This window comes from Amblyomma americanum, chromosome 7, assembly GCF_052857255.1.
Source record: "Amblyomma americanum isolate KBUSLIRL-KWMA chromosome 7, ASM5285725v1, whole genome shotgun sequence".
NCBI lineage: Eukaryota > Metazoa > Arthropoda > Arachnida > Ixodida > Ixodidae > Amblyomma > Amblyomma americanum.
In genome coordinates, this window is record NC_135503.1 from 7073488 (window position 1) to 7094070 (window position 20583).

Consider the following 20583-nt stretch of genomic DNA (forward strand, 5'->3'; position numbering starts at 1 on the left):
CCGGAAAGTCGTAAACGCGCCGCCCAGAGGACACCGCGAGGGGGGCGCGGCCGCACGGCGTGACGCAGCGGGGCAAAGTTGTCAGGGAGCTCAAAGAAGCAACAAAGGGAGTGAGAAAAACGACTTGATAAAGGAAAAGCCTTGAGATAGATGGTGAGAACGGTCATATCCATTGCGCACTGTACAGGAGAATCAAGAGCCGGATTCACAGAGCAGCCGCGTCGGGAAGAACGGATATAGTTGCCTGCGATGACGGCTTTGCAAAATGTCGAGAACATTGTTGGCGTCAAGTTCTCGCGACTCGGGCCCCCCATTCCGGCGGAACTTGTTTCCGTCGCCTGCCGCGATGCGCATCGCTGGCTTTTTCACTCGTTCGCCAAGTTTACATCTAGGGTGGCTCGAGGAGGGGATAGTTTTTCAATCAGTGCGATAGGCTGCGCCACGAACAGTGGTCCAGTAGCTTACGGATACAGGCTGCATACAGGTCATATGGGGGACAACAGAAAGCGCAGAAGTGACTATAGCTGTGTGCGGTCTCCGGGGTGGGGGGAAGTGGTTTTAGCCTGGCTGGCATGGCGAAGCTGGATTTATGGAGACGAGGGTCTTCATCCAGATATACCTTTACTGCTACAAAAGAGAACGAAATGCTTAGTTGCGACTACCGCAAGCTTCACTTCTTGCTACAGGTTTATGGTAGTTGCGTGATTAGCAAAAGGTGCCGATAAATATGATACGTGTTTCTCATTGGACGGCGGCACACATGTCAGGACCTAGCAAAACAAAAAATGAAACACAGAAAGTAAAAGTTCCGCTTGCAATCGCCATGTATGTGATAGCGAATCATCTCTTAGTTTCTCTTCTGTCTCGATACATCGGGGATGCTCGAAGGTCGTCGGCCGTGTTGTGTTGCCACGACGCCGAACGTGCACGATAGCTCACGTAGTGTGGTTTTGTGCGACTGCATCGCTGGCGTGTTTGCCGCGTCTCTGGCCACGGGGCATCGTGCGGAAGTTCACGCGCAGCGATACGCGGAAATTGAAACGGCACCGCCACAGCTCATCGCTGAGAATGAAGTCTCGCGTGCGGGGTCCCTTTAGCCCCGGGCAGCAGAGAGCACCTGTTTGCCGTCGCGAAAGCAGAGGCGGAAAAAGCAGCGCGGTTTCTATAACGACGGCGACAGCTTCCACAGTCAACACAGGCGCACTGTTTCATTTGTTCTCGGGCGGAATAGAGCCGCCTTCGGCGAACACGGAAGAAAGGATTATGATCTTCTTCCGCCCCCCCCCCCCCCCCCCAATCGCCATTTTTTTCTTTCTTCACCAAAAGAAAAACTTTGATTTCCCTGGTGATGCTGGTTGTTTTATCTTCTTTTTTTTTCTCAAAATAATAAGGAAGGGGATAATCTCGCCGTGCAGAGGTGGCATTCTGTTTTTTTAGGCTCTCTTCTTTTTTATCCGTTCTTTTGTTCTGTGATGCTTCTTTCCAATTCCTTGTTGTTAACAGAGAGCTTCAAAATAGGGGGCCCTGTTGTTTACGAGAATAGGAGAATAGCGGGGGGCCAGTGCCCATGCGCGGAATAATTACGCCCCTCGGGTTATTGTTCTGCGCATGCGCAGTGGCGCCATTTTGTTCCCCTATTCTTAAGCTCTCCAATTTTGGTTGACACGCGAAGAAAAATGCCTGGAAATACCGTCGTAGTCTCGGTCCTTTCGAACGTTGGTAAGCAACGAGCATGTGAAAGAATCTGCAAGAACATGCTTTAATCCACTTTACTTGGAAGGCCCAAATGCGTTTGGAAAGGGCAGGAACAGGCTTCACAAATTTACCTGTTTATATATCCACGTATGAGCCCGTAACGTACCCCATGCAACAAAGCGCGAGCGTGTAGCGTCGAAAAAAAGACAGGAAAAGAGGTTTATAAATCTTTTTCAGTGCAGGAGGTCGCTGTGATTAAAAATTCCACTACTCATATTCGGACATGCACCAGAGGAGTGAAATGAGGCAGGGCGAAGCTTAACTCCCCTCCTCTCCCCGTTCGGTGATGACGTTTTCCATTTTATATGCTGTTGCCCATTTGCCTGGAAGTTGTGTTTTCCGGTGATGCCAGTACGTCAACTTTTCTATTGTCTGTGACGACTTCTTCGCCCTCGTCAATGGTCAGAAAGGTCGCTGAGAATGAAGTCTCGCGTCCCTTTAGCCCCGGGCAGCAGAGAGCGCCTGTTTGCCGTCGCGAAAGCCGAGGCGGCAAAAGCAGCGCGGTTTGAATATTGAACATGCGGGAAAGCAGAAGAAAAGAAAAGGGAAAGGAATTGAAATCACGAAGACTGGGGGGCATGATTGGGTTCGGCGGTGCGAGGGAACGTGCCGCGTGATCACGCAATCCGTCACGTCACATCGGGGCACACCGCGCGGAGGCTTCGATCGACGGCGCACGTACTACGAATCGAAGGCCGCTTCTTTTGCGCAGACCAGATGAAATGGACGTGGACAGCAACCGCAGCTCCGCAGTTATGTATGTGTATACGATGGCAGTCGTCGAGTGCGGAGATTTGGGACAGTGCGGCACACGAACGATGTTTGAGATAGTTAACGCACCATATCTACCGCGTCTAGTTAAGTACACTGACAAAACATTGTTGTCATTACAGGGCCCCTTCTTTTATTTTTCTGAAGAGGGGGGGGGGGGGGGGGGTCGGCTAGTGTGAAGATCAAAAAATTAATGTTGGTCTGTGTCAGTATATTACCGCCTCCTGATAATAAGAACTTTGAACTGAAAACGAAGCTTTTATAAGTTAGGATAGGTCGAGAAATGAAATACACGTGTTGCCACCACCTGCCGTTTTCTGAACTAAACCGCGGCGAGTCGAGACCTTTTTCGCGAATCTCTCAGACTAGGCCACCAAGGGAGAATGAGGACGGGAAAAGGTGGCTTGCAGGCGATGCAAAAGGCCCGGCGATTGTTGGGAAGTCCTGTAACATACGGAACATCTGAGAAGATGAACAGACTCGCCTATCGCCTTCACCGAAATGCGGAAGCCTTGCGCAGGATTGAACCGACGACGTCATGCTCAGTAGCAGAACGCCGTAGCCACGAGGCCACTTCGGCGACTGGGCACTGATTTTAGGTCAGACAACACTGAAGTTGAAAATGCCTCGTGAGAATTATACATCTAGAAAAAAGAAAACTACTTACAGAACTGGAATAGGTGTGCCTTTCACTCGTACTTATTGAGCAGTCATTGGACGAATGCGAGTAACGTGCCCTCTTTCATACTGGAGCTACCTGAACCTTGTAGTAGCATAACAGAGTAATGATGTACCTGTGTCGCTGTGCCGTTACCGTTTTCCATTTCACTAAACATTTAACAACGGGCAAGTGTTGTTAAGGAACGATTCCGTGCTGGGTCCAAGACATAAGCGGAAGATGAGTCCTAATAGAGTGATCTTAAGTCGCAACTGCACATTCGTGTCAACCGTGCAAGCGGTGACGCCAAATGACTCGCCGCAGACGTCCGGCGCAACTCGGAAGCCGCGGTGCCCAGAGGTCGTTAGCTCTGCCCCGCGCAGAGATTGCTCCTCGACGAGGACGCGGCGTGGTCGGCCGTAATGCGGGAAAAGTGTCACAGTCCTTTCGGGAAAGTGCCTCCGTACACGTCTGCGCGCTCACTAATAGGCTATTCTCACGCATCGTCGTTCTTTTCATTTTTATTTTTCTTTGCTTTCCCGCGCCGAAGACTGACCAAACGAAGGGGGTCGAGCACTGTTAAAAGGTTCAACGACCCTTCCTCCAACAGTAACGCGGTCGTTACGCACGCCGATGCTAGGCAACTGAACATAAGCGCCGAAGTTGCCGTAACTAAGCGCAATTGGATTTGGTAATGGCGGTTATAGGTTGTTTTTTCCCCCTTTTTCAGCAGCTGCAATTGTGATAGGTTACACAGATCGGCGACTTAACTTACGTATACGTACTTATTCTCGTGTATGCTTGTTTTCCTCACTGCTGTTTGACACTTTCCAATAATTTTCTTTGTGTGTTATGCATTGTTACTCAGAATATTCGTAAGTTACCGAAAACGACGGCACAATTTCCCGATGGTGTATCAAACGAACTTTATCGATTTCTAGTTTCTACCTAGGAATGATCAGAGTTCTATTTCGTGCTTCCGTAGCTAGTTATGAGTTAGATTTCTTGACTTACGGCTCATTTTATTAAGTGTATTGCGACATAAGGCCGTTAAACATCAAACATCAAGACAGACAAGCCGACGGTCGTCGTAGTCAACCTAACAATAACCGTGCAGCGTGAGAATCACGATACTAAAAGGGAAGCGGAACTCGATAGAGGGAGCAGGAGCTGGTCGATCTTATTACAGTGTGTACAGTACACAGGACGCAGTTCGAACGTGTTTCAATCAATGCAGCAGGCACGGCTCAGGGCCCAGGAAAAGATGTCTCTAGACAAGCCTTTCGCAGCTGCAGGAAGACCTAAGTGACAATGACGTTATCTTGTCTATAGAGGCTTGCGTGCTCTGCACGTAACAGCCCGTTCAGTCTCCTTTGGCAGTCAAGTTCGCCGTTTTACTTCTTTTTTTTCTTTTTACCGAAGGGAATGCTGTGCATTCAAACATACATGTCAATATTTACGTGGGCCTCGTCGTCTGATATCGTAAAAAGCAAACATAAGAAGGGGCACGAACGCCTAATTTTGAGGGACGCTTATTTAAGGCTCGCCCTACCTGGCTGCACACTGAGTCAATCAATCGACACTTAATCGCGAACGCCAAAATTAAGGAAAGCACATGCGATAAGAAGTTTGATGCGTTTTCTTGTTCCTTCTCAAAACAACAACTGCATGTTGGCGAGTATGAAAGAGTTTGAAAATCTTGGTTACATCGAGGGACTTTAGCGGTTTGAATTTATTGCGACAGGACGGTGCGCACTTTGTTCAGCACTACAGATATGCCAGCATTCATCGGAGCCGCACTAAACTGGCAGCTTGCATTACTACAAACTTCCTAAACGAGAATGGGACGGTGAGTCGTCGCCTAGTCGTCCGCAGCCGTTTGAGTACCAAACGATCGTGCATAAAACGTCTGAAGAGAATAAAAAATCCTAACGTTTCACTTAGTATTTCCTCCCTGAACGACCCAGTTCCCTTCGGTTTCCTGAACTATCGACGGTGCTGTCAAACGACGTTAGCGATTACCCGACGTATCCAAGGGACGACACGTCGCGTACGTCTCATTTCATTCGAACGTTTCGCGAGGACTCGCACACGATTCCGGACGGCAGCGCATCGACGGTGGGAGGGGTATACGGACGAGGCGCAACGCTCATTACCACGCCCGCAGCTCCTGCAAACGGCTGCGCTAACGAATTCCTCGCGTCATTACCGGCGTCGGGGAATTGCACCGGAAAAAAGAAAGCGACTCAAAAATAGAAAAAAGGAACAGCAATGACCGAACGGGCAGCAACCGCCCACGCACGCGCGGCAGGATGGGACTCCGCTCCAATCTGCCGCGGGACATGTGTGTGTGTGTCTTCGATGGAATTCGCTGAGCAAACCAAAACCTGGCTGAGCTATGCGTCCCGAAGCGCCGCCATGGTGCGCTGGCGAGCATTTTCCTCTTCTTCACCGTCGTCACCGGCTCCAGATGAGATTTTCAACTCTGACCTTTCTTCCTCAATCGGCGCGTCGAAGGGGAAAAGAGGGAGACAGGGGGAGCTCAGTCCTCCCGGGATCCATCGATTCGGGATACGCCGGGCTGCGGCGGCGACCGCCCCAGCCTGCCGTGTCGGGGACAGCGCCGGCCATTCCTCGAGGGCTTTCTCGGCGTCCTCCGCCCACCCGTCAATTTCTTCGTCTGTCCTAAGTTTCCCCTCTCGCTGTTCGTGATTTGTTCCCTTTCACATTTTCGTTCCACCGTTCGAGCTCTCTGCGACGCCGGTGCTCCACGGGAAATAATCGAAGGTACTCCCGCACGTCGCGGATGCCGACTCAGTTCGGAAAGAAGCTGGAAAGACATTCTCTGTATGCTTGCAGCTGAGGGAAATCACACAGGCCGTGCATTGATTTGGATTGCAAGAAGAAAGACGACAATGGAAAACGAAGAGAAAGCATAACGAGACGGGGCGGAAAAGACAGGATATGAATAGGATGCAACGCCGCTTCCACTCTCTGGGGCACAAGTACAAGTGAATCATCCAGTACCAGCCTGCGTCTTTTTATCCTACTTGATCTACAGTCCGCTTCCTGTACAATGTGTTCAACGAGCAGATACGCGCCAGGGGCGTCAACAAGTTTAGCTAAACTCAAAATAATAGTCCGTTTTAATGTACGCGCCCGTCCGAATGTCTCAGGTAGACAGTGTTGCAGATATGATCTGTATGCACTCGCGTCGATTCGTGAATAAACGCGTCAAGTCTGGGCGTCTCCTTCACGATTCCGCTTCTGTCCTTCTTGAGGAAACGTTCTGCGGAAAGCAGAGACACGGGACGCTGTTGTGTTTTGGCTCGGTTTTAAATGCGAATTGCTGCTTTTTGTCTCTTTCATTCCTTCACGCTATTGCATTGCAGATATACTAGCATTGTTGAGTACACTTTCTAGAATAAAGGTAAAATGAAGCTTTTTCGACATCATTGAGCACATTAGCGTTAAAAATGGAGAATGTAGCTAGTGTGGAAAGTCAGAAGTCAAAATTGAAACACAAGTTGAAGAGAACGTGAACGGCAGAAGAGTTAAGCGAATGCTGCTCCTCTAAAGTTGAGCAACGATTTTGTATCTTCGCACGCGCTGTTGTTATATATTTAGCAAAACGCGCTGCAGTGGGTGCCTTGCACCTATCGTGTCTGAAAAGCGATTGGTTACCCTGTGCGTCTAAAACCACAGAGAGCAATCTTAACCATTTGCTGCTCAGACACCAAGAAGTCAGTATATAGAGGATCAAGCTGCGCATAACGCTACCCTACGAATTCGCTCATCTATTTCACACGCGAATGCTCACACAAAGACTGGAAAATTTATCTCCTATTGGAGTGGCAGCGCCGCTTCCGGCCGTTTCCGCGAGGTTCCGGCGCGGATGCGAACACGCTTCCTTCGCTAACTTCGATCCCTGGTTGCTCCTCTGCGCGCTGGTGACTCAAAGAGCCCGATACGACGTCAGCGAAAATATAAAACGCGACATGAGAAATGCCTTAGCCTTCCTTTCTCGGGGCACTTTTTCTTGATCTCGTTTTTCTGTTTTTTACCCCCTTCTTCGTTTTTTTTTTACGCATTCTCTTCAGAGAGCTGTAACGGTTTCCACGATGAAAGATGGCGGCACATTCTTCGTACCGTGCAACACTGACAACGCCGCGCCTCTTATCATTCTCCCAGCTGCAGCGCTATAGACGTGCCGGAGGGAACAAATATTTCCTCGCGTTCAGAGAATTGTCGCTGAAAAACAAAACAAAAAACTGCAGAATGGAGCAATAAAAGCTACAAGTAGCCGGAAAGGAAGCCAAGTCAGAGGCGGGAAAGCAAGCTTTGGTGGGAAGATAAGTTTCAGTCAAAAGATTGTGCGTCCGTAACACGAAGGAAGAGTTATATATCCATTCTGAAAATGAAGTTAGGAGCGCTAAACATGACACATGGAGCACTGTGGATACTGCGGAAAATCTCACAATACTAGCATGTTCTTAGTGCGCCTCTCTTGTCCTCGATGGATGCACAATGCCCGCCCACCTTTCTTTCTTTGCTTTTACCGGTGGAATACAGCGCAGGTTCTTCGCTTTGATGGCGTCTACGGCGTTCCGCTCGCCTACATCCATTATTGCTAGCGCCATCAATAATCAGACGGTTTGCACCCATGTTTTGGCTCACACTATTCCTTTGCTATGGCATACAGTATACGGCCGGTCTTCTGCAATCGGGGGTCGTGCAAACTTTCAGACCACCAAAAATATGGCGAATTTCTGCCCGACGAGAAAACGGGGGCACTTGAAAATGCTGGTAGCAGCAGCGGGAATGCACACTGCTGCGAGACTCGACTTGCGTCAGCCGGAAGAAAAGCGCTGCGCGATAAGGTGTGCTTACTATCATCCTTTGTCCGCCAGCTCAGAAAACAGGGACAGGGGCCCAATTGGGAGCGAGCCAATGATTCTTGCCCTGCGCTCACGCAGTCGCATTGGCAAGGTCCACGAAGCCCCAGACAACGGAACCGTGGTCTTGTGTAGACGGGAAAGTGGGAGTCGACGCGGAAGAAAACATTGAGAGCGGACAATGGCTACAAGGGTGGCGGTGGTACGCGCGCCCCATCAATATGGGGACAAAAGCCACGAAAGTCAGATATTGCAAGGAAAAAAAAAAATCCGCAGAGCAGAAAGCAAGCCCCTTCTCCCTACCGCATTTTTCGTGCTGTGGTGGGGAGTGCCTCGAAGGGAAGAAGAAAAAAAGGCGACAAATGTAGAGGGGACAAAGTGGTGAGTCATCGCATCCCGATCCGCGCTGTCCACATGGCGCTGCCGATGGCGGGCCGTGAGGAAAACGAAAACGGGGACTGGTTGGTCGGGGGAGAGCGACATCTGATCGATTGAAAAAAGGGGAGGCTACCATGCCACGGCGGTGGTGCTATAAGACCGGCGGGGATTCTGTTTAGGCTAGCGAAGCACAGAGTTGGGTTGCAGACGTGGAGTGGTGGAAAGTTCAACGCATGGGGGAGGAGTAGCCGTAAAAACAGCATGAAAAATAGAGGGTAAATGAGGAAGGGACTGGGACAGACCCCCACGACCACCGCCCCGACTGACACAAAGCGGATCTGCTCCCCGCATGCGTGACTCACTCGCTCCTCTTGCCCCCGGCTCCTGCTGGACTGGACGATTGCAGACGTCCGCCTTACGTAAACGCGTTGTATAACCGGCTTGACTGTTTTCGCTTTGCTGCGTTATTTGTGGACCAGTGCCAGACGAGCGAGTAACGCGAGGCGGTGCGCGCGCGACGGCTATTTGGCGAGACGAAGTTCTTCGGTGCCGCTTTATTATTATTGGAGGCATTGCTTTCGTAAGCAGTTTCCCCGCAGACACCGTGCGTGCGATGCATTTAGGAATCTGCACCTGAAACTCGTTGGAAGGAAAAAAAACTAAATTATTTACACTGTGGCAAAACGAGGTCTGGGACCTTTACGCAATCAACTAAACAAGCTTGGCAGTCATTTCCAAGTTATGAAATGCCGTGTAGTCATGAAATGCCGTTGATACAAACACTGGCGATTTATTACTCCCGCTTCTCAGTGACAAACTTCGACGAAATCCAATGATAATCTGCTTTCAGGTGAAACTAACCAGCGTGTCACCTATGCCATGGCTGAGAGCCTGGAGAAATATCAGTGGCTTAACGGTTGTCGGCAGCTTTGGAGTGGAAACCAAAGGAAAAGAACGAGAGTCTGCGAAGACCCTCCGCATTAGTCAGCGTTAAGCCGCCAGTCGCTCGCGCTAGAGGGCGAGTTGAGCGCTGAGCCCCGCCGAAATGCGCTTAGAGAATTCCCTCCGGCTCCAGTAGGTTCGGTGTTTGCTTTGAAATCGCTCTTTTCCGCGCTGCAGCCCATCTTCAGCCGCCGAGGCGCGAATTCTCGAAAGCCACGACGTTTCACACGCACGACTGCATTCGCTGCAACCACACACAAAACAACGTGCAGTCAGTATGTAAACGGCAGGCGGCAGGAACTCGAAAGCGAAGAAGATTTGATATTTTAATGGATGAGTGCGTGAAAGCGGTGCGGATGACTCCCTTTTACTTTCTTTTACCTGTCGTCGGAAGAGGCATCGAAAAATTGCAGAAGTATTCCTGTTATTTTTTCTGCCTTATTTCTCTCAGTATATAGCGTCCTTCGTATATGCATGGTGTAGTTGCTGGCGCATGGAAATTCGACGCGGCAATGAGAACGCGCCAGGTGCAAGCGAGCGACGCAGTGCACTGGACGCAGTTAGACTTTCATCACCGGGAAAATTGCCTACTCTGAAATCGATCCGCTCTCGTCGGCTGTGCGGCCTTCTGTACGCGTCGGCTCCTTCGGGGAAAACTAATTAACTCCGCGCGAGTGCATTCAGTTTTACTACGAAAATACAGGCGAGCGGAGTCCGGTAACAAAACGTGCTCAGCTTAGTAAACTAGCCAAACGCGATCGTTAAATTAGGTTCGACCGGATACTCGCTGATGGCTTCGTGTCCGCGTTTATTTGCGCTGTGTTAAGTCTGTGCCGAGTTTTGCTAAGGAAATATCGGAGCATCGTTATTCATTGGGCCAGCCTCCTTGTTTGTGGTCGGCAGCGAGGCATTCGAAGAGCGTGCGTTTTAAGCAATTAAATGTTTATTTATTTTCAGAGGGGTACTGCGTAACTTACTTAACCTAGTCCTGAATGACCCAGGTATCTTGGTGCTGCAGCATGCTGCGCAGGTTAATTATTTTATTTTCCAGAATTATTTTTGCCCCCCAATTAAAAGCGTTCTGATAAAACTCAGCTATTCTATGCGCCTATCACTGACGAGGAAACGTGAATCTGAGCAAAAGTTTTTGTTTGTTTGGGTTTTGCTCATTTCGCGGTGCCACAGTTATCGTTGACTTCACACTATCGGGCGAGCATCGACAGTGCAACCTACTTCCCATGCTCCAACAATTCTTAGCACTGGTAAAAGCAATACCAATAGCCCCACAACATTTGAATCTGCGCCGATGATGCATTCGTCGTTAGCGCCGCGACCATTTCCGCGTGCGTTATCGTGCGGCACAAATCGCAGAGCAGCGACTGTGTTCCTAAGCAGTACACACTGTAAAAAATTTTTTCCAAAAAAAACAGACATTTTCTGGCAGCTGTCCTGCCAGAAAATGTCTGTACAGTTCTGTTTTCCGTTTTTCAGTTTTTCGGTTATTTTACAATGTTATATTTTTATCATTTACCGAAAATCCCTGTAAAATTTCTGTGAAATTTCATTTTCTGTTTCAAAGCAAGTCTGTGATTTTCAGGTTTTTCTTTCTCATTATTTACTGAAAGCTTGTAAAATGTCTGTGAAATTCATTTTTCTGTTTTCAGTTATTCTGTTATTTTACAGTGTTTCTTTTCTGTCATGTACAGAAAATCTGTGAAATTCACTTTTCTGTTTTCAGTTATTCTGTTATTTTACAATGTTTCTTTTCTATCATGTACAGAAAATCTGTGACTGCAAATTGAGTTTAGTTGTCTGTTTTTGGCTGCCCTGTTAATTTACACACAATTTTCTTTTTGGTTTGCAGAAAATATATTTGAAATTCTTGCAATGTTCTGTTTACTATTAGTTGTTCTTTTATTACAATTTTTTTCCCCGCACAAAATACGGTTTCTGTGCAAGCACAAGGGCTCATTAATACGATCTTTGCGTCGTTTATGCCAATGAAAGTGTGATATTACATAATTCGTTGCTCGAGGGAAGTTGCGTGAAGTAATTTAAGAATATCTAAATATGAAACGTTTGCACAACACTGATTTTCATCAGTATAGCATTGCCTGAGAACCAAAAGCCAAGCAGCTTGATATGAATGAACACTTTATTAAATCGAAAGTCACATCAGCATCAGCAGTCTTCTATAGCTCGAAGACTATTTCTGAGCCCAACATAATAAAATGTTATACAACACAAGCAACAGAAACTAAAATTCTAAAAGTCATAGTCTATCAAAGCCGTTGCGAGTGCAGCCACTCTTGGTGACAGGCAGAGCTGCTTCCCGCCATTCTTTTGCACCTTTGTTCCTCTTGCAGGATTAATACCTGCAATAGCCCTGAAACAAAGAGCCACGAGCTATCACTAACGACCAGGCACAAAAACTTAATTTTTATAGTTGAAACACAAAAATATATTCGTTCTACACTTGCACAACCACTCTGACAAGGGCGGATGTGTTAAAAAAATCAGGTCTCATATATGATCCGCTACGTTGTGAGGGGTAAAAGCTAAGTAAAAAAAAACACTAATATCTTACCTGTTCCCACCCAGAAATAAAACTCTAGCTTTGTGAGGCATCACTTTGCTGCTCAAACCTTCTTTTCAAGCTCCTCATAGCGATAAAGTAGCAAGATTCGTTTTATCAACAGCCACAGATCAGCATGACTCACAGGCAGTGCTGGGCGGAAAGAGCATACGATGCTTCTACAATGTCATTGTTTACAAGGCATGTGTTGGAGTTTCCGGTCATACAGGTACCATTGGAAACAGAAGTATCTAGGATGCTACTGAAGTCATTTAAGCACCTTGCTTCTCAGTGATCACCTCATTTTACTACCACATATTGAATTACTTGAGATCGACTTTCATCTCCACAAGTGAGGTTTTGATCCAGTGGGTAATGATAAAAGTGTCGGACTAGTTCGTAGCTTATGCGCCCTAGGAACTCATAGCCACTACAGTACATGTGGCCCTATGAATGGAGGAGGATTGAACGGATAAAACAAGGAGAAACATGCTTTAATAAAACGTTAGGTTTCTTTTGCCTACCTTGCTACAACGGTTTGCCATGTCAGGACGCACCCCTCTCTCATAAAAAACAGCCTGAAATCCGTACCCCGATTCCATTACCTTAAGTGTGTGTGTGTGAGATGCGGCAGAAAAAGAGCAGGAGAGACATTTTTTTCCTTCCGATTGATATTTTATATACAGGGTGATTTTTGTCACTTTTGAAGATATGTTTTAAATACTTAGCTACGTCGGTGTGGTCTTCTGAGCTGGACTGTACAGCAAGGCAGACATTAGGTGCCTCAAATGTATCTGTAGTTACATAATTAACTTTGACTGACTTTTCTATTTTTCATCTCAGAAGCAAGGTAGGTTATGTTGCAAAATTGATGGTCGTCAACTTTGAATATGAGCTGTTTTTAAATACTCCTAAATGGCAGTATCATTCCAGACATCGACCAACAAAAATACACATACGAAAGCTCGTTGAGTCAGCTTTCCACCATTGCATATTCATAGAAAAATCGCTTCTCGCACTTCTAATGCATGCAGCAAGTACAGGCACAGTTAGTGTATTTTTATGATGTATAAGTTAACTAGATTTCGGCAAGAATACGATGCGCAGTTACGGCATTGTATAGATAGGTAAAGTGGGCCAGCCAATTGAACAAGGTTTCCTTCGATACTTCGAAATACATTGCCGAGTAACAAAATTTAAAAATAAGCTTAACCTTCGATGTTGCCAGATAAATTTTGCAATACAACCTTCCCTTTAAAAAGCAGAAATAGTAAAGTTTGTTAGCTAATTTAAGCTGATTAATCGTCTAATTATTCATCCTTATGAGGTACATAATGTCCACTTTGCAGTACAATCCAGCACAATAGAAAGCACCGGCGCATTTCTCACACTTTTTAAAATAGAAGGCTGCAAAGGTTAAAAAAAAATTAACGTTTATAATACAGTTGCGTGCTTGTCACTTGCTTTGTTTTTGGTGTTGTGCTTAATTATAACAAAACAAACAAAATACCTGATCTCAGACCTTCACATTTACTAGAATGCATCCTTGTCTGTATGCTCTTGCATTAGCCTTCCAGCAGAACTAATAGACAGCACACAGGCGTGATCCCAAGCTGCTGCTGTACTGTTAACTATAGAGATAAAAGGTTTCTTTATGACGTCTCGCTGTTTGACACATATTTTCAAAAATGAGACTGGATAATGAGGGCATGTTATTACGTCAGTCAATGGTAAATCAATTATTAATTTCTTGTACTACAATGTTGCTAAATCTCCCTACCTTAAAGCAAATTTTCTTCGCAGTGGCTCCTATACTACAGCACACTACCAATTATCTTTAGCATTATTGCGTCCCAGTGCTAGTTCAATGCCAAACTGAAGAAATGCCAACTTTCACCTCTATAAGCAAACTTCATTGACAGTATGATATTCTCGATGAACACGCACACTGTTCAAAAAGCTTTTGAGTTGAAGTGCATTTTCTTCGCGTACACTCAGTTTAGCAGCGTAGTAACCGCTTTTCTAAATAAGGTTCTGGAAGATTGGCAGACTGCAGTATGCATTTGCACAGGGCGTGCTGTGACGTCAGGCAAGTGTACAGGTGAGTGAACATTGGCTTCAGTTCTTACCTCTGTGTGAATTCCAAGCACAGCCTCGTCTCCTTCTGGTACTGGATGTTAAAAGCAAAATGGGCAAAGAACAGCAGCTTGAAGGCCTCGTCTGGCTTCGATGCATGAAGCACTGGATGGGTGTCCACGCAGATTGTGTATGAATTAGCAGTGAGAAAAGTCCATCCTGGAAAAGAGTTGGAAGGAAGCATTATTATTCGCTTTGTCCTTTTTTTATTGTCTTTCAGTTACACGTAAAGTCTTTATTCAGAGGGGTGGGTCCATCACCATTAGGTTTAGGAGGATAAGTGAATAACGAGGAAGGGATAACGACGAAGATTGCATTGACCTATATATGATAGGCACATCGAGCCAGCAATACTCATTAAGCATTTCAATCAGCGTGAAGTGTATTTTAATAAATTGCATACATTTGTCTAATAAAATAAAGATTTGCATTTCGGACAAGGTAGCACCATTTAGTGCATTTTTCAGCAATTTTTTTAAGAACTGCCCCTTTAGTCAGTCATCAGTATCTTACCTTTCACGCAGATGAAAGGACAGCTTGGCAGATCCCCCAAGTCATCGTCGCTGGCCATCTCCTTATATGAAAAATCCAATTCACATGTGCATTAGCATTAGGATCAGTCAATGGCATGTAATAAAAGAAAAATGTTGCCTTAAGTCCTCAACACACACGCCATTTCACTTAAATATGAGTTACCATTGCGTCGCACGCTAAAACACACCGCAGCAAGTCTGCTGGCTTTGAGGAAAAATTTTTGTTTATGGGCAAGGTTGACATAAAACTTCCAGATTTTTCTGTTATCTCAGTACAAATGTTAGAGACGTGGGTAAAACAATCACTGCACTACTGTTATAAAAGGCAGTGCTGACTTGATTATTGGGAGGAATAAATTAATGGGACACTTCACATTGTGCATTAACGTGCGACGACTGCAAGGAAATAATGCAAACTACATTTATCAGTTTTTACCTCTGTTAGCTTGTAAAACAGCTCTTTGTCTTCTGAAGATTGCGAGCAGTAGTAGTGGCATGGCTCCGTATTCAACTGCCATTGACTTCCTGTTAGTTTTGGCAGCTTCTATTTCTTGGAGACAAGACTTCACACATTCTTTTTTTACTTGGCTGTGTGCGTAACGAAAAACTTGCCGTCCAACAGTCTTTAGTCGGTCATCGAAAGTCTTTGCAACATTTGAGCCTAGCAAGATGTTTACGTGGTTGGTCAGGTGCTTTGCCTGAAAGAGAAATGGCCAGCTTCGCTCAATGTCTCGAATATTTTTGGATGCATTGATAAGCTGACGTTGTGATGCATAAGTCTCTGACATGAGCTGTGCAACCATGGTCTCATCTGGAAACGCAAGCCTGAACTGCGACAGCAAGTCGTCTTTTTTCTTCTCCTGTGAGTCAGCAGTCTCCTCAGATGGAAGCTTTGGCTGCCATGCCACACACCCATATGAGTCTCTCTGAATCTTCACTCGTTTGACACTCAAGTCCAGTTCATCGTCCGGTTCGAACTGATGTGGCTGCTCAGAGCTTGGCCTTCGTTTGTTGTTAACACAGTTTTCAAGTTTCCACAAGAGTGTCTCAATACCCAAGCCAATTACTGCCCCATTTAGGGTGTCCTCGAATGTCTTCGGGTAATGGCTCACAATTTCAGCTGCGATGGCCCTCAAGATCTTGCGACCTGGCTTCCTGTTTATGGCAAGAATATGGTCACTCACAAGTCGTACCATTTCATTCAAGTCGCTCTTTACTGGACGCTTCCCTTCTTGGCAAGCCTTCATAAGCTGTGGTGGGAAAACCTCCCAAGGTGTAGAAAAGCTTGCACACTGTGTGCTTGTAGGCGATTGAATGTCGTTGGGAGAAAGTGACACTGGTGGGTTGGGCGTAGCCGCTGAGTGAAACCTTTCAAGAAGAATCCTTCTGCTGATGGGCTTTAAAAATTGCAAATCCTCTTCAACCACATACTTCAGATGTTCCAGGGACACTACACCACATTGCTGCAGCTTCTGGACTGTCAGCTCTACAATCTCCTTGTCCAGGGCTGGCAGCCAGTTGGAAATTCGTTGTTCCAACTCCATTGCAGCAATCTGAAACACAGTTCAAACTCCATCAAGTAATCCATGCTTCAAAACAAAAACAGGATAACTGCAGCGGGCAAGGTTGTACTGGATTAATGGTGTGTTGTCAAGCAAGCTGTCGAGCTCAATGCACTTGATTGGACCGTCATTACTTAAGATGTTAAAATACTGCATTCCTGGTTCATACGATGTACTAACAGTTTTTACAAGAAAAAAATGCCGGGCATCTTTCGACAGGATCAGCTGTATTTCCCCAAACTTTAGTTCGGCGTTCTGCCGTGACATTACAAGTAGCATTTTGCACTCATACAACAGACCCCGAATAGTTGCTTGCTGTGTTGAGAAAATTTCCCCTTCATCAGAAACAACTTCCCGAACTTCGTTCTGAATTTCAGGACTGCAAAGGCTGATCATGAAAGTAGATGCATTGTCGAGAACGTCAGTACTGCTTCCTGTGTTCTTGTAAGCTTGGAAAAGCTGATGCCGCTGAGATAAAGTCAACGTCAAATTCTTGAAATTTTGACAATTTCTAGCACATTTCTTGAAGTAGCTGTGTTTGCTCTCGCATCGCATTGTCCACAATCTGATCAGGGGACCAAACTGCATAATAAGCATTGGATAGTGAAGAAGGTAATGGTGTTTTGGCCTCAATGGAATATTTGGGAACAGAGCTGCTCTGCTTGTCATGTAATCTTCGATGATATCTTGGAGCCTCATAGCCATTGCACTTGTAACTGCTGGTGCAGTAACTAAAAGAACAATTTCTGATCAATCATTAATTGGGAGACGCCTCGCATGCTGACTTTCAACCAATTAGTATAGCAGCACCGTAGATACTAATTTGTACTGTGAACAGCATGCATTTGAATACATAAGCTTGAACACACCTGTCCTGAACATGGTAGAAGTCGTTTTCTTTTTTTATACTGAAACCCAAACAGTGCCTTACATAGGAGCTGTTATTTAGGCTTGTTCTCTGATATATGCATCTGTCACGCAAAGTAAATGGATGATCAGTGTTAGCTAGTCCACGTTGTACTTCTATCCTCGCATTTGCTTTGAATACCGCGGCCATGCAATAGTGCGTGATGATTGCGGTTTTATTTTGGCTTAGTTACAGGCTCTCTTGACTGAGCTGCAGCGTGATTGCGGATGCCTTAAGTTAGTATCTACTACTTTACAAAGGCCGGGAGCCTTCCGCTCAGGTTGTGAATGCATTTCTGCCAGTTTTATAGCGCGAAAGCACTAATCCGGAGGTTCCTACCCCAAGAAAATTCTGCTCTTGCTTACTTGTGAAGCAGCTGCATAGCAGCAGCTGCATAGGAACACTATAACAGTTAGCCAAGCATAGTGATGACACTGTGCCTATACATGATAGCCATAACAAGGGCAACCATGACCCGAACATGAGTTAACTTGGAATTTGGTGCCCGGGCCACCGCCAAATTTCAGCATGGTTCACCCAAAAATTGACCTCAGCCAAACTGGACCAAAACTGATTATAAGTAATCAGTTTTATTCAATACAAGTATATTTAGTTCTCTGCAATGTCCAGTTCAAGTACTGTTAATTTGATTACATTCGGAGAATTTTGGTTATTTAAGTCACTAATTACTCTTCACTAATTAGCAGTCACTAGTCAGGTACTACTAATTGTTAAATTATTATGTCAAGTTCAAGTACTGTTGATTTGGTTGATTTTCTGGTAATTTAATTCCCTAATTGCTTTTGACTAATGAAGGGTCAATTATCAGAGGTCACCATTTCTCCTTTACTACCTCCAGGTCAAATACCGTTCGTCTGATTACATTCGGAGCATTTATAGCCATTTTATTCACTAATTGTTTATCGCTAATTAAGGGTCGGTAATTAAGTGTCAGTATTTAGTCCTTTACTACCTCGAGTTCAGGTAGTGTTCATTTCATTGTAATTTAAGCATGCTGTCAAGCATCTACGCCGTTTGCAATTCTGCGCCAGCCTCCGAAGAGAACTGACACGTGCGGGTGACCGACGACCCGTTCCCCGCATAACATGCATCTCACCGTCCAGAACTGTCCGTAATACGTGATATAGTCCAATATGGTAGTCTCATTAGGCGACAAACAGATCAAACAGCATATTCAACATTAAAATTTTCAGATTATATTTCACAGCCATAGCAAAAGCCGTGTGGAATCTATTTGACGCTTATGCCGATACAGCGGCGGCGACCAGGCCGCCGAGCCTACTGAGGCGAAGACATGCTCCACCGCAATACACGGGGGAGCGCAGGCCGCGTAGCAACCGCAAAGCTGGAAACGAACGATCCACCTCCGGGTCGACGTTGCTTGTCGACAGCTAGGCAAGGGCCAAGACCGCAGCTTTGTTTACTCGAGAAAGTTCGCGTACGCATGCAGAGTCTGAACACTCGTGAGTTCAAAGATACCGTGAGCCGAACGGCCTCCGCTCAGCCGTAGCTCCGCGTGAGCAAGATGCGATGCCGCTGCATTCGAAACGACAAGCTGGCGCAGGGCTGGAATCTCGCGAGACTGGTTCGGCTCGCGCGAGTGGCCGGTGCGCCGGCCGAATGACGACAGTTGGCGCGGCGGCCAATGCCGCGAGTCGAAGCTCAAGCGAGAACCCGAGCCCTGGCAGATCTCAAATTTAACGCACACACCACGTTAAAACACGCTGCAAAGATTTCAGATAGCCTTTAGATGCTATCGTGAATGCGATGAAAATTAAGGGCTGCGTGGTTGCGGTAGCGAGGCCGCGGCACGATTTAGAAGCTAGCACAATGAAATATGGAATAGACACACGACGCTTGCCGCTACGGCGGCGTCCGCGGCGGCAAGTGATTCGCGCGTGAGCGCTCGTCCTGTTCGTTTTAACTTTTAACTGCGTGTCAAAGCTGCACCTTCACCATGAACAGTTTACGGAGCGTAGGCAGCTTGAAACCGCAAGGCGGAGGATGAAAGTTACGCAGGGCTAGGGCTTTCCCGCTATTTAGTGAGATGCGAGCTATGTGCCCATGCCTTAATATTTCGCTACAGTAATCCACCTCCATCGCACGCAACATCTACAATATAGTTTAGAGATTTCCACCGGTGACACAAAGCAAATCACACTGTCTGTATCAAGTGGCAGAGATTGTTTGTTCACTCACCTTTCCAAATGAAACGAATAAATCGATGCACGAAGACACCAAGCCCCTCTTCATGCGGAAGTCATCTTGCGAAGTGCAGCTCCGCATCAAAAGCAACCACATAGTACTAGTTGTGCGAAAAATTTAGTTTACTACACTCTAGGCTTTAAAAAATAAACGGATGTTTTTTAAGGTGTTCAGGTGCATTATTCGTAGCTTACTTCTTAATAGAGACGCACGTGACTAGACCACGGCGGTCAAAAACAGAAAATGTCTGTTTTTTTGCTTGATCACCTTTCTGTTTTTTCCATTAACAGATTTTTTCCGTGCGGCAACAGTAAATTTCTGCAAAAACGCCTGTAATTTTACACACTTTTTTTACAGTGCAGTGTCGAACCACAGAAACAAAGAAAGTCGATGCCGGGCAATCAGTTCAGGTAGCACTCGGCCCTCCCGCTGTGGCTAGGCGATTTCGGTTCCCTGGGAGAGGAGGAAAGAGCAGGTGATCGTGATTCCCCAGAGCGAGCGCCCGTGGTGCCGTACCCGGCCACGGCGCGACTCGGTTTCTCGCTTGGGTCGACGTCGCCTCCCGTCGCGCCGCCGGCGGCCTTGGCGGACGCAGCCGACCGGCGTCGCCGAGCACATCAGAGCAAGCAAGCAGAGCGCGAAGACGAGTAGCAACCCCCTCCGTTTCTTTCATGTATGTGCGACTGCGAGTGCCACCGTGCGACCAGCCAACCAGACGCCTGGTGTTTGTCTTGGATCCGTTATTTTTATTCTTCGATGCCCGCGGTTCTGTTTGCTGATGGCGTTTTCCCTTTCTGTGCATGATCAGTCGGCCCCGCCTGCTCCTTGTACGCTGCATACTAATGGCTGCGGAGACTTCAAGGTCCTTTCCCGAACAAAGTGCCGCAGGCTGTCTCGGAGGCGTTCGCTGCGTTCCCCGCTGTCTTTGGGGCTCAGGGGTGCCTGGCTGCGGAGCACCCACTGAAACGGCGGCGAATACGCAAAGGGGGCCGTGGAGGCGCTGCAGCCAGTGTCCACTGCGGCGTCTATCCGCACAGTTCATATTAAACCAAAAAATTAAATTTAGACGCCGGAGTGCTGATGGTAGCCGCATAAAACGTGAAACCAGCTTTGCACATGAACCAGTGCATTGTTGAAGGGAAATGACGCCTTTCGAGACGTTAATTTCTCGGCTGTTTCAAGTCTTAAGTTTGCCGCAATATCTTCTCGGTATATGGGATATCCTCACACGCTCCGTGTTTCTCA

General features: G+C 46.7%; 2 protein-coding genes across 4 annotated transcripts in view; one reads left to right on the forward strand and one right to left on the reverse strand.

Moving 5' to 3' along the window:
* Positions 1-20583, forward strand: part of LOC144098347 (cell adhesion molecule Dscam1-like) — a 140907-nt gene that overhangs the window by 47729 nt on the left and 72595 nt on the right. The gene's annotated exons all lie outside the window — the stretch shown is intronic.
* LOC144098357 (uncharacterized) lies at positions 11537-19598 on the reverse strand. Of its 2 annotated transcripts, XM_077630938.1 has the most exons (5): positions 19333-19588; positions 15080-16196; positions 14624-14684; positions 14104-14269; positions 11537-11785 (listed from the first exon to the last, which is right to left on the reverse strand). In XM_077630938.1, the coding sequence occupies exons 3-5, from the start codon at positions 14679-14681 to the stop codon at positions 11665-11667; spliced, it is 345 nt and encodes a 114-aa protein (XP_077487064.1). In that variant the 5' UTR covers positions 14682-14684; positions 15080-16196; positions 19333-19588; the 3' UTR covers positions 11537-11664. The 2 variants fall into 2 exon arrangements, with proteins under 2 accessions (XP_077487064.1, XP_077487063.1); XM_077630937.1 differs by lacking the exon at positions 15080-16196 and having other exon boundaries at positions 19333-19598.